The following is a 12,495-nucleotide window of genomic DNA, read 5'->3' on the forward strand; positions in this document are numbered from 1 at the left end:
ATTTCGAAAATTATGATAGGCTTTGTTTTGATTTCATTTCATTGTAAACTAGGAATCAAATCACTCACGAACATTTGGTGCCAAAATGATGAAACCATATTTAAATGAAGTTTTTAATGTCAAATAGATTACAACAATTCAGTTCGAATAGGAGTTTTACAATTTACTTTAATTTTGTTTAAGTTTTTATTTAATTTTTTTCTTATGTAGCCGTGGCGCCGCTCTCTAGCCGGTCAGAAACTTTTTTCCGCTCTCTAATTTTTTATTTATTTTTTTTTAATTTGTAACAATTTAGTAAATTGCATTCATGAATCCTGTTTAATTTTCTGTACATCTACGGCTGGAGTTCTTCAAATAAGACCATAATTTTTTATGTGCAGCTATCGTCCCATAATCACTGGGACTAAAATCGGCTCACTATATAAGATAATTAAACACAACTTAATTTAATTCACAATTTTGGGTACCACTTAGTAGCGGTTGCAAAAACTGATTTTAATAGTAATTTAGTTTGCTATTGAGGTAAATAATAGTTTTGAGGTTTCAGCTCACCGGTGTTATGAATCATAAATGAAGGTGTGGCCGCCGGGCGTGCCGGTTTGCGAATTATACATCGATTAAAAACAAAATCTAACTTCTCATGCTGAATTTCAAATTTTAAAACGCAATTTCTACCAGGCTTAATTGACCCGTGAAATTGAACTTCTATACGACAAATAAACTGAACATTAATAAGTTGGTCAATTAGGACTAATATGGAAGGATAGATAACATTTCGTAGCGTACGTACTCGTAAAAACAAAATAGGGTAGTTTTAACTAGCGGTAATTTCGAAGGCTTGTTCATCCTTAGGGACTTATTTCATTTATTTACATTAAAACTATTATGTAAATACTATTATGTAGACTTCGCGTTTTCGGGTTCGAGGTTCGGGAATCTCGAGTTGTGCTATTAAATAATTCCCGTCAAGCTATTCGTAATAGCAACTCGGAGTTGAAAAGATGGTAGTGTTAAACTTCTGCGCTTCGAAAGACTACTAAGCCCTTAGGTCGAGACACATCTCTCTACAGACTCAAATTGAAAGTGTCATTCATTTGGCGACCTCCGTGGTCGAGTAGGGTGTACACCAGCTTTAATGACTACGCCACTCCAAGGTCCCGGGTTAGATTCCCGGCCGAGTCGATGTAGAAAAAGTTTATTAGTTTTCTATGTTGTCTTGGGTCTAGGTGTTTATGGTACCATCGTTACTTCTGATTTTCCAAGTGCTTTAGCTACTTACATTGGGATCAGAGTAATGAATGTGATATTGTCCAATATATTTATATTTACTTATTCTTTGAAATCATTTATTTATTTTAGTTATTAATAGATCTTAAAAAAAAGTTCGTTCAATCGACGAAAATATCGGAAAATATCGCCAAATTGGATACCTTCCTAATTATTTATAATCGACTAGAATTAAAAAGCCTCTTGGAGAGTTTTTGACACTTATGATTGATGCCATGATCCCTTAATAAGGAAGCGTCTGAATTTCATAGAAGAGATCTTAACATTGACCCGGACATGGAATTATGTCAAACTAAATATAGAATATCCCCTAAGGATTTCCTCCGCACGCTTACATTATTCATATTAGACACATTTTAGTAACTACACCGAATATTATTCATAAAGTCATAAATGTGTTACATTTAACGGGTTATGAAGCCAGTGATGAATATTAAACTTAAATTATATTTACTAATAATATGGCATTCTGACATCGATATTTTACACCCTCAAGAAGAATATATCCTTCAAGCACTCACAGATACTCTTAAGAAATGTAACGTTATTGGTGGTTGTTCTTGGTGCAGAAGTTTTACGAGTATTTTTTTAAATATATGAGAAGATAATTATTAATAGAGATTAATTTATTTTGATAATAATCAACGAATTAGTCGTATAGCTAATAATTGCAATATATTCCAACCTAATTTTGTCCGTACAGTCTAATTAACGGTATTTGAATTATATGATTAGTTTAGTTAGTTATTAATTTGCGTTAAAAATTATACCAGTGAGTAATACAATTTTATCTTTTCACATTAAATTACAGTATTATCCTTATAAGTCACTAATTTATGTAGCTTATTAATGTAACCTTTCATATAATTTATACTTCATCGGTTTTATATAAAATATTATGTTTAAAATTTTTATTATATTAATATATATTTTAATGAGCGCTGAGAGAAATATTAATCTTAGGCCTCCTCTACATCGCGAAGTTTGGAGGAAGGTTTGGAGGTAACAGTGCAACGCTTCTCCAATGCGATTTTGTGGATAGTTTATTAATATGTGTGTAATAATTAAGTAAATAATAATAATTATGATAAGATATATGAATGATAAAAATAATAATAATACAGATATTGAATAATATAAACTTTGTAAAAAGACAATGCACGTCCACTTATTCAATTAAAAGTATTTTTGTGTGAATGAATACTTCTAGTAATTCATTGTACATGCTTGTAATTATTTGATTAACGTTATTATTAACATTGTGTATGATCATTTATAATATTTATTATTATAATATTGCAACACTTTCCGTAGTAGTTCCGGAAAATAGAGTACAACCGTTTCATTTTATTAGATCGTAATTATTATGGTCTGTATTGCGTAAACGCCTCTCCTATAGAACCGGGGAACCAAACTACCAGGAATACAATCAATAAATTTAAATGAATTGTTACAATATATTAATAAATAAGTTAAAATAATAAAAAAATGATGATAAAAAAGCGTGCAATCAGCATTTGTTAATTTTCGTGCTATATAATATATTTTATTTCATTTTAGTGACGTACCTATGTCAGATTTGTTGGATTGGTCGGAAAGAGTAAGTGCTGAGTTTCTTGTCCATTCTTGGTAGAATCTACATTCCGAACCGATGATAACTGTAAATTTGGAAAAACCAGAATACCAATAGGCGAAAATTAATTACATGTTTTAATTTTGAAATACTTTAAATGTTATTATTATTCTGTTTGAAATTAAATAATGATGATGAAACTTGAATTGACTGCACGGACTTTGACGAAATATATCTGTTTAGTAAATAATACAAAAAAAAACAGTTTACAGTTATTACAGCTTGTCACTTTTGTTTTTATAATATATAATTGTAATTGTGTAACGTCATCGGATGAGACTAGCGTTTGTAAGACGAATTCGGCTTAGTTCAGGCTCTTGTATTAGAGCTGTCTTTATAAACGCAATGTCATAAGATAAATAACAATTTAATAGGTCTCATATAATGTCCATTGTAACTCATTGTATTTCACTGTGTAAATGGTTAATAATATTTGGGTCTCGAATAATGATCCTTAACTGTCTAGTTTTCTTTATGCTTGTTTTTCTGGAATGTGCTCGAACGTGTTGACAATAAAAGCTTTTATCATCTTAATGGTATTTACCACCCATGTACCCATTGAATTAATAATACTTCATTATTATATTTTTATTATTTTATTTTTAATTTTCATAATACTTCCAATACACTACAGATTCAAATTTATTTATGATAGGTACTTATGTGTGTATGTACTTAGAATATTCTTATTGTAATCTCTTCTTAAAGTTTGAATCGCTTCGATTTAGGTCAAAATACTTATACACTTACTTCTTCAAATCGTTTCAGAACGAAAAAAAAAATACCCACGCTTCAAAACCACATAAAGTTAAAATAAATTTTATATTTTAATTCTAAATTAATATTTGCTTAAAATAATTCTCGTTTGTACAGACTTAGTTTTATTTTTATTTAAATGGTCACGTTCAAACGATTTAAAGGGTTCTTTGTTGCAAAGTACGAGTGTGCTATTAATTCAGATTAAGGCGCGAGAGAATACCCTTTAATGTATAACTAATATAAATTATTGCTCTGGTTTATTTGATTAAACAAACAATGAATTATTGCACTTGGCTTTTAATGTTATAAATATTAATGTTAAATCTGTTCTCTTTTTTATACGATTTTAACATTTATTTTAGTTAATTTTTTCTTTTTTTTATAATATATTGTAGGTATTGAGATAATGTCAATTTTAAGTTAATTGAGTCATTGACATCATTTAATCGACCACCGTGAATTAATACACATTGACCACGTTCAACCGACCACTACTATTTTAAATGGAGAAACATTATACAAGTCCCATTTATAACAAAAATAAACTGTTATTAATAAATTTTCGAAGTATGTTCTTTTAATTCAACCGAAAAAAAATGTGGGTAATAATAATATATAAATAAGATTACGCAACACGTCTCATTGAAACAAAATCCATTACTTGCTTTCATCTGCGCCTTCGGATCATTTTATCGTCAAATCGAGCGCGCGAATCGATACATTATTATTACAAATGTTGAAATAATATTTCATCAATATGTTTCGTACATTGAATCGTATATTCAACTTTAATGATTCATCTTTCATACTATACCATCAGTATAAGAAGGAATTCGGATAAATTGTTTCTTTCTTTTTTTTTAAAGTAAATATAGTTTGATATACAATTAATAGAAAAAAAAAAACAGATCTACTGTTTAATCTGTAAAAGAAATATTAAGAAAAATGTACATTTTTTTATTTTTTTCGTAAATCGTATGTGTCTAATCCAATATTTTTCAGTTTTGACTTTGTCCGATACACCTCCCTAGTCAAAACAAATTAGATTTGCCAAAACTATAGCGCTTGCCACTTTATATTGAAAAAAAATAACTATCACTTCTCAGCTCCATAATAAACAGCTCGGCGACACAAAAATATCGTATCGTATGCGAAAGTAAATTTGTTTCCTTATTACGATTTCACGCCTAATCTACTCAAAGATGAAATTTTGCATACATTACATTTACAGAAACAGTAACAGTTACAGACAACGAAAAGAAAATAGGATACCTAACACGTGAGCAAAGCCACAAGCGTAAACTAAAACTAAGAGTAGGTTAAAATCATATCATTGATTTTATTTACTTATTCGTAAATAAAATACCAGTGAAGTTATTTTGTAGTGTAATATTGTGATTGATTGATATTTTATCGTTGATTTAATTAATGTATTGTATGGTATGATTCGTGTTTAATTATCGCAATATTTTGGTTTGTTTCGAGGAATCCTACACATTACACTTGTTAATTTATTAATTTGTAAAATTTTGGTTGTTGTGTAATATAATTATGATGTATGATATTTTAATAATTTATATTTAGCTGTCTCATTGTTCTAATGGTTAGATATGAGGCCCGAGCTTCTGGGTTCGAATCCCAGGTCAGGCGGATAAAAAGTTATTGAGTTTTGCTATGGAAAATTTCTCAGTAACAGCCCGGAGCCTGGGAGTTAGAAACGTGTGCTCCACTCGGAAAGCTTATAAAGTCCTGAACTCTTTCTGGTAGTGTCGGATTTTCCGTCCCAATGAATTATGAGAGTGCACCTGTGTTGCACACACAACTGTGCACTATAATATGTCCTACGTATTTAGGTGTCTCCCTTGAGATTGGCCGCAATGACCGATTTCGGCCAATCGGGCGAAGTCTCAAGGGAGATAATATTCACTTTAATAATATTCACTATATCATGACATAATTAGAAGAGTTCCTTATTTAAATGTTAATTTGAAAAACTTGAAAAAATATACAAAAAAAATCCATATTGTTACGAAATTAATTCAACCTACATTTCATACGACAAACTTAATTTTGAATCTGAAATTCAGTTAAAGATTTTCATATATCGCGTTACGGCCTCCATTAAATATTAATCATTTCAAAAGGTGATCAAATTTCAGCGTAATTAATTTATTTTTGACATATTTAGATCAACATTTTATCGTGCTTAAAAGTTCAGCTCAAATAGCGAGCTTAATAATTAACATCTTATATAATATATCAGTGTAATTAAAAATAATAAATATTTTTTAATTTTTCATTTTAAAGTAGTCATTTGGCTGTAAAATAAAAAAAAAAACAACTTTTCCTTTGTACTGAAAAAAAAGAAAAGAGCTTAAACGGCAAAGTTATGTTGAACAGATCATGAATATCTATAACTTCTCGGTTTCATCATGAAACCTTTCAAATCAAACCCTTCAATGAGTACTGTGATATTTGTCAAGGCATATGCAACACGCCCAAACACCACGAAGATATGTTAAATATATAAGGAGTTTCTATGAGTACCTCAGAATCTCATCATGATACAACTGATATTGTAAAGTCAACTATATATTCCAAATGTGCTATAAATTCCAGCTCAACTGGTATTAAATTTAGTGGCATTTGATCACAAACTAACATGTGAAGTTAAATAAATACTTTAATATAAATTTGTTTTATATTCTAGCGAGAAAGTTCATTTTAAAGTATTCGAATGGTAAATAATTGATAAAAATTGTTTTGTATTTTATTTTACCTTCTACCTCATAATATAACTTTTCCATTTAATGTAAATACATATTCATAAACTTTCTATGTTTGACTTTGTGTGTTATTCTTTGAATAACTCGATTGGATACAGTTGAAGATTGAGGGGTGCTGCGCGTCCCTTGTAAAGCTAAATTTTATTAATTCTCGTCAAAAGTATTTATTTTGTATAGCTGAAGTTGTGCGTTAGTAGACAGTAAATCAGGAATTTACGTATTTTGTAGTGTAGTTAATGGTTCTGATGATTTATTTTTGATACTCATCATCATAACTATATCTTTAGGTGATTATTTCTGTACATACTTATGTATTAAAAGGATTTCTTTATAGAAAATATATTTTTCTTTATATTTTTTTTTATATTTATTATATTCTTTATATTTTTCACTGTCACATTTAAGGACCCCAAAACGTAAATAAAAATATTTCAAAGAGATAAATACTTTAAAATCACCTCAATACTTTTTATATATAAAATCTTAGAAAAGAACATACGAAAATACTAAATAATATCAACTTCGACATTAAATATCTGTAACCAAAAACAAACCGTCTATTTTCCTGATTAAATCTTGATACCATTAACAAAGACATATGACAAAAGTTGAGGGTGGCGACAAGAAAATATTAAGAATATCTGTAAAAACAAATTATTTTCCCTCAAACAAACAACAAAAAAATATGTAACTAAGGTAAAAGTGAACAAATATTACAACTGTGAATTTATCATTGTATTACAAACATAAAACATTGTATATTAAAGAATATTATGTCAATTATGTGTTTATATTTAAGTATATAAATAATTATTAGTATGGAAAAAGTTTTGTATTTTGAAGATTTTTTTAAAAAGCGTATTCAGTTAACTGTTATCGTTATTTTAAATTGATACTTAGTACGTGTGTTCCGTATGTATTCCGTACCGATTTGAAAGGTGAGTTAGCCAGTGTAACTGCAGGCACAAGGGACATAACATCTTGGCAGGTTGGTGACGCATTGGCTATGTAATTAATAGTTAATGTTTCAGCGTCAATGTGTATGGGCAGTGATGACCACTTACCATTAGGTGGACCATTAGCTCATATGCCATACAATTTATGTATGTATAAATGAGAGTTAAAAGTGTTAATTATGGTATATATAATTTGTTACGTGAAATATGTAATGTATTGTTATAGCTTTCAGCTTAGGAAAATTACCGTAATATATTTCAAAACTTAATTTATAAACACGTTATTTTAAACAATAGAAAAATAATTATAGCCTTTGTTTTGAAGTAAATGACGTCATAATAAAACTAATCAGCTCAGCATTTTGTTACTACCTTGATATAAGCGTTTGTGCGAACAAATTTTTTACTTGAGCAGAACAAAACATACATTTTGTATAAAAATCGCTAAGAGAATTTAAAAAAAAAAAAATTTCAAGGTTAACTTCTTTCTATATCTAATTTAAATCATGTTTAAAATGCTTTAGGTATAACAATTACTTATACTCTAACGTGAGTTACCATGACAGGTAAAGTAAATTTCACAAGTTTTTTTTTTTATTTTTCTCTATAATAAAAAGTAAGTTGTAATTAAAAAATATTTTATTTAAGACTGAAATATCACAAGAACTTTTTTTTATAAGTAAAGTCAATACTGTAACAGCCTGTTATATTCCCACTGATGGGCTAAGGCCTCCTCTTCTTCCGAGGAGAAGGTTTGGCGCATATTCCACCACGCTGCCCCATGCCCCTGCGCATGCGGGTTGGTGGCTACACATGTGGCAGAATTTCGTTGAAATTAGTCACATGCAGGTTTCCTTACGATGTTGTCTTTCACCGCCGAGCACGAGATGAATTATAAACTAATAAAGCACACGAAAATTCAGTAGTGATTACCTGGGTTTAAAACCGCTACCATCAGTTAAGATGAATGCGTTTTAACCACTGGGCCATCTGGGCTTTTACTATAATCAATTTGGACTAAATTTATTTAATTTATGTCTTTGTAGTTTCAATTGAACTTAATATATTTATAGCATTCAGCTATTGAAATATACATGTTATTAAAGTCACATACACATGTGCAAATTTAATAAAAATATTTGGCAGAAAATCACTTATTATGTTGTATTTGTATACAATATTGTTCTCTAAAGTAATCTGAAAGTACTATAAAAAAACTATAGAAAGTCCTTTTCTTTTTTATATGTGAGCCTAAGAAGGATAGTATGCTTTGCGTGAAAAAAATGTAAAAATAAAGGTTTAATTAAAGATTGTTTTGGTGACTACATTCAAAAAAATATAATTTGATTAGAATGACAGCTGTCAAAGCAGTGTCACTAGTGCGGGGAAAACTCAGGAGAAATAGGTATAAACATATGAAAAGGGAAGCACTGTATTTATAACAAAAATTAACCTACTGATACATATACCTGATGGATAATTTTCGTGTTAATATATAACATTCTTTATACGTTACTCCAAAGTTTGCTTACAAATTTTGCTTACAACTGTCGTTCTTATCAAGCTGTGTTTAAAGGACTATTTAAACACAATAATTGTAATTCATCTCATGTTCACTCGGATAAATACTAATTGAATTTATTAGGATAGACTGTTGGCACTAAATGATTCATGTATTAATGCTTACAAAAAAGAAGCAAATCGAATTGAATTAAATTATTCCCTTTTTGAAATTAAAAGAACAAATACTACAATGGTTTATATATTTTATGGTTCAAAGCAACAAAAATAAACATATGTCATCCCATAGAGTACATGATGATAAGTCTCTTGAACTCTCTGGTTAATTGGAAATGAGGATTTATTGAATACAAATATTATTATGCGACGTCATTTGTGTCGAATATGTGATGTTAATAAAAACGTTTAACAAACATCAAACATAAAGTTAATGATTCAGAAGCTTTGGCATTTAGTAAAGAGCACTTCTCTTTGAAGCGCGAGTGTAATTTCTTTCCAACATTTTAATCTTATTAGCGGCACAATCTTTTGATGAAATAATATCATATTTAAGTATATGTGTTTAAATTTAAAATCAGCTGTTGTAATTATCTACCTAAACAAGAAACTTCAAATATCGATTTTTCAAATAACAAATGATGGAGATTTTTCCTCACGACACCTTTGAGCCTTTTCGCTATTTCTCTTACGATTAAATAAGTATCAAAAATACTTTCTGTGTGATTTTAATTGTATGACAGAATACATCATTCTCATAAATTTAATCATTTCTAAAAAAGAATCATCGAAGTCGGCTAATAGAACAGCGCAGATGCAATCGAACATAGACAAAAAAAAAGAATTTAATAAATCGGTTCTATATATTTTATATAGATTCTATATATTTTATATAGAACGCTTCAACGAAAAAACGCGCTGTGAGCTCCGAGTCATCTCATTAATATTCGATACCTACGTATTACAACTTAACGATCTTTTAAGAGCCTTTCATCCGAGCATAGTATCTGGTCTTCTACGTGTCAATTATCTCTTTGGACTCTTTAGCTTTAATATATAGCTTATAAAAACTAGGTACCTAATGGTTAGATTTAATTCTATAGCTACGAAAATTTAATAATCGATGTATATTAAACACAAGATAAATTCTAAACAAAAATTGAAACACGTGACACACGTGACATGTCATTAGTGCTCGCAAATTTGAACCTGCAATCCCATTCCAAGTATTCTATCCATTGGATTGTCTCATTTAAAAGTTCTTATGTACAGAGTTTCAAAGTAAAAACATAATGACTTACTGAAAGAATTCGAACGGTACTGCGAATTGGTGGGCGGGCAGAGCACGTCACTGTTGAGACTCGAAACGCTGACGTCACGCAACTCGCCGAGGGAGGACGATCGCAGCGTCGGCAGCGAAAAGTTTACCTCCTTCGTTCTAAATGGAAAGTTAATAATATAATTATTACCAGAATTGCTTTCTATCATACAACAAAGTTCATTTAGGAAATCACACTTAATTCGTTAATAAAATGACGAAGTATTTAATAGCTTTTGTACTAAATTACTATATAATTGCATTAACATTTACATATACGTAAATTTTAAACCATTCAATGTCAAGTAACACAATTACTTCTTATTATATTTTATATATAAAAAAAAACGAATAATATTATTTCTTACAAGAATATATTAGATTTAAATTAAATTGAAATGGGTGTGAGTAAGATTATTATTATTAAATGTTCAATAAAAAAAGGTTTAGTCAGTTCAGCGACACTTAAAAAAGGTTTCAGTTGACTAGGTGACAAAGTTTCCTGTTCTATTCGGTGTAATGTAGATCATTAATTATTGAGATTTGAATCCAATTTATCTTATAAAATTAACACTAGCAGGTTGGAAACATCAATCATCACAAAACAATTTAGAAAGTTTGACGTCATTAAAGATTATGTAGTTAAAGGCATTCCACTAAATATATAAAATAATTTAAGTAAATATATTTTCGTGATTAAAAAAAAAATGTATATTATATATAATCTACGCGTACAGACAGAGTAATAGAAAGCGGCGGCGGATATTTGTACGAAGGGACATAGGGTAAGGGTAAGACAGAACATCGTGCCGTTTTCTATCACGAAATACGACTCGTTATTACTTCAGAGATGCGTCAACAGATTTTTACGTCAGAAATAACCTTTAATATAATAATATTCTATGAAAATTTACATTTTCGAAACTTAATTTTTAACACACGAAATGGGAGTCTTATTCCGAATCTCGTAGAACTTAATTATGCTGGCGAGTAAACCAGTGTTATAACAAGCACAAGAGATATCATCTTAGTTCCAATATTTGCTCACGCAATTGCAATGCGAGGGCAGCCAATATTTCTTTCAGTGTTCAAAAGTGTCTATTTTAAACTTCGAACGCATCGTTTTATGTCTGAAATATGTCAAGCTTGCTATTGCGTGTTATTTCATAATTACGCGTCTAATAGCCTAAATAAAAAAAGTTTTTATTAAATTAACCTTAATTTCAGGAAACCATAATTTGTACCATGAAATAACATTCGTGAATATTGGATATTTAAGGAGGAAGATTTTATTGTTATACATGTATTTTAACAGTGTCTCATCAGGGTGTGACAGTCAAAGCTATTATTTAAGAACTCGATACTCACCCCACTCATTAACTGTTGGGAACTGAAATCAGTGTCACACATATATTTTTGATTTATCATGATCTTATTCTTTGATAAAAAAAAGATTGTTACTACAGAGAGCTCTACTTAGCGAATATAAAAATAAATAATGGGCTTAGAAAAATGATCTTAAATACACACGGTAAAGGTGTGTTAAAAAAAAAAAAGATTCACTACTTTAATCTAATTGGTGGATCCAATTTGAACCAGTCACCAATAATACCTCTGTATTTAAAAACAATTAGGTCGTATAAAACGAAAGCATGTAACTTAACACCACGCCTATCATTCCTATGACAAGACTACTACAAGACAAAGCACACTGTTTGTGTGCCTTACCTGCGACCGAGTTTTTAATGTTGGAGGTTAAATTACAATGACAGCAAAGGCATAAATAGCAGCTGACCTTAAAATTAATAAATTATTGTTTTTTTGTTGTGTATCAGAGTCACATTTACAAATTTGTTTTTTTTTCATTCAATATATATGTATATTATTATATTCAGCGACTAAAGCCTCTTTTCAAATAAAGATTTAAAAAAAAAAAAAAAAAATTATTATATTCACATAATATATTTCCGTCATGTTACGTAACAATTAAATACGTTAGAAAGTCGTAAGTTCAGACTCCTTAAATAAATTCTTAATTCAAATTTGAATATCATTTACATATGTATTAAGTATTCCTGTCACACTTGTCGTTGAAAGAAAAATTTGCATGGGTATTTGCTTATTCCGGAAAAATCTCTGATATACACACACCATCTGTTGGAGGGACAGTTGTAGTCATATAAAAAAACTTAGATCAATATTTAAGTTACTGAATAAAATATCGCGTAAAGTACGGAC

The 12,495-nt window shown here is 29.4% G+C and overlaps 1 protein-coding gene across 2 annotated transcripts in view; it reads right to left on the reverse strand.

Annotated features, from left to right (window-relative positions):
- Window positions 1–12,495, reverse strand: part of LOC125069915 (synaptotagmin-15-like) — a 75,796-nt gene that overhangs the window by 34,644 nt on the left and 28,657 nt on the right. For both annotated transcript variants that reach the window (XM_047679531.1, XM_047679530.1), the window contains exon 5: window positions 10,241–10,377. In XM_047679531.1, the coding sequence (XP_047535487.1) occupies window positions 10,241–10,377 (137 nt within the window). The remainder of the gene's footprint in view (window positions 1–10,240; window positions 10,378–12,495) is intronic.

Source organism: Vanessa atalanta, chromosome 16, assembly GCF_905147765.1.
Source record: "Vanessa atalanta chromosome 16, ilVanAtal1.2, whole genome shotgun sequence".
Taxonomy (NCBI): domain Eukaryota; kingdom Metazoa; phylum Arthropoda; class Insecta; order Lepidoptera; family Nymphalidae; genus Vanessa; species Vanessa atalanta.